Raw genomic sequence first — 2,416 nt, forward strand, 5'->3', positions numbered from 1 at the left:
CGGCGGCGGCGATGTCTGGCGCATCGGCGGCGCGCGCCATAGCGCAAGACGCGCGCAACTGGGCTAACTCCGCCGACCACCAGTACACCTCCGCCGCGGAGGACGACGGAGCGCCCGGGGCATGGCGGCGTCGCAGACATCCGACATTGCCACCCCGCCACTCCGCCTCCTGCTCTACCCGAACCGGACCCTCCCGGCTCGGGGAGCCACGGACTGCCAGAGCGGCCAGCTCTGGGGCCTCTTTGTCGAGGCGCCTTAACGCCCACCGCGGGCCGTCCTGTCGAGGGCACTCGGTCCTGTACTATTGGGCCGGATACTCGGGGCGCGGAGACATCGAACCTTATATAACGGTGGTCCGACAGCGTCTCCACGCCCACGAGGACTCTCCAGCCCTGGACACGACGTGCGACGGCGGGGCTCCCAAACGACAGATCCACAATAGACCCGCCGTTGTGCCGCACGCACGTGTCCACCGACCCCCTGTTCAGGACGACCAGGCCGACGGAAATCGCCCATTCCTCCAGGACCTCACCGCGAGCGTCGGTCGCCGGCGAACCCCAGACCGCGGACTTCGCGTTGAAGTCGCCGGCGACGATCGCCGGGTGAGGTTGGCCCTGCTCAACCAGGGCCCCAGCCGAACGAGAAAGATTCGAACTCGGCCAGAGGTCTGTTGGGGAGAAATAAACTCCTACAATCCACAAGTCCCCAACAGAGCCGCGACGCATCCCTGGCCCTTCTCGACTTTTGCGAAGGGGCCCGGGAGCCAACAGCACCCTGGGTGATGATGGCCACCGACCCGTCGATGTCCCCTACCCAGTTATCTCGGGGAGGGACAAAATACGGTTCGGCGACCACGGCCACTTGCACCGACCACTGCGCCAGGCTTTGGGACAACAGGTCCTGGGCGCGGGCGCAGTGGTTGATGTTCGCCTGGAGGAAACTAGGTCCATTACTGATGGGCGATCTCCTCCACGTCCATCTCGGCCACTGGTTGCGGTGGGCCCGCCGCCTGCGGCTGGGACAGAACCTCAGCCGCGGCGGCATTCCTTCCTTGGGGGCGGCGCCGGTTTGCGTCGGGAGGGCAGAACAAGCCTTCCCCGAGCCGGTGCCTGGCGGGCCTGCCGGCGGCAGCGCAGACTGCGCAGTTCGCCGGGGCCTTGCATTCTCAGGCTTTGTGGCCCGCTGACCGCAGCGATAACAATTCGCTGCGGTCCACCACAGTCGCAGCGCTCCCTACGTGCCCGCTCTCCAGGCACCGGAAGCACCGCAGGGCCGCGACTCGAGGACAGTCACTCGAGCCGCGGTCAACCGATCAAGATTCGGCCGCCCCTTCACCTTTTGGGCCGCCTTTATGGGCAAACGAACCCAGGCGGTCCCGACGCCGGAGCGATCAGGGCGAATTTGCCCCACCTGATTGCGTCCGCGGGACACTCACCGGCTCTGGAGAGGGCCGCTGCGACCGACTCGGGTGGCCGTGTAGTCCAACTCCGTCAGCCGCAGCTCTGCAGTCTTCGTGGGCCGGGAGATCTTAATATCCTCCGACCCACCGAAGCACTCCCTCAGCCTTGCGGCGAAGGAGTCGGCCCTGTCTCTCCGAATTGGCCCGGGCACCTCGTACATCGGGGCGCCCGTGGCCGTAAACTTCGGCTTTAGCCTGGAGATATCAAGCCGGTGAGGTCCACGCGATTCTGTGCGTCCGTGGACGCCCTTGTACGTCAGGCCCTTCGCCACTGCTGCCGGTGTCAACGAAATTACTACGGCCGCAGATCGTGGCGGCCGCAGTTTGGGTTCCTTCCGGCGCGAAGGTTTTGGCGGCTGCGCGCTGGTTGTTGTTGGCGCTGCTGTCGTCTGCCCTTTTTTCTTCCTTCTGGCCACCTCGACCCACGGCGTCTCCATTGTGGCGGGGCCGGCGGCAACTGGACGAGGCTCCGGCGCGGGTTGACCTGCCGGATCTTTTTTCCCACTCTTCTTCGGCTTGGAGCCTGGTGCCGACTTCTTTACAGCCGCCGCGCTCTTCTCGCGTCTTCTTGCTGGCGCCATCGCGGGTGTCGACGCCGCCGCTGTAGAAGGGCCCGCTACGGCTTGCGGCGGAGCGCTGGAAGGCCCAGCAATGGGAGCGGGGATAGTGGGGGGACTCAGGTTGGTCAACATACCTGGCAATTTTATTAGTGACCCAGTTTAAGGCCTTCTGGGAAGTTCCTTTGAGGTTGCCAGATTTCCTCACTGTTGTGCGTACTACCTGGACACACTGTCTAAGGTCTTCCCTCAGCACGGGTCGGTCCTCTTCTTCGGTGTCTGATGCCTGGGGGGGACCGGCGACTTAACAAAATGGAGCCGCTCCTCCAGCTCCTTGTCGGCCTTCTTCTTCGCCTCCTCGCGTTGGAGCTTATCCCGCTCGAGCTGTGCTTTCCTCAAG

General features: G+C 64.7%; 1 protein-coding gene across 1 annotated transcript; it reads right to left on the reverse strand.

The window, feature by feature from the left end:
• Nucleotides 1-1,569: 1,569 nt before the first annotated feature.
• Nucleotides 1,570-2,151, reverse strand: LOC119193018 (mucin-7-like; the record flags this gene model as incomplete). The annotated part of the gene is made up of 1 exon (XM_037446725.1): nt 1,570-2,151. A coding segment is annotated over exon 1 (582 nt), but the record flags the coding sequence as incomplete, so codon positions are not given.
• Between the last annotated feature and the right edge of the window lie 265 nt (nt 2,152-2,416).

The sequence above is a fragment of the Manduca sexta genome, unplaced genomic scaffold (genome assembly GCF_014839805.1).
Source record: "Manduca sexta isolate Smith_Timp_Sample1 unplaced genomic scaffold, JHU_Msex_v1.0 HiC_scaffold_3524, whole genome shotgun sequence".
Lineage (NCBI taxonomy): Eukaryota > Metazoa > Arthropoda > Insecta > Lepidoptera > Sphingidae > Manduca > Manduca sexta.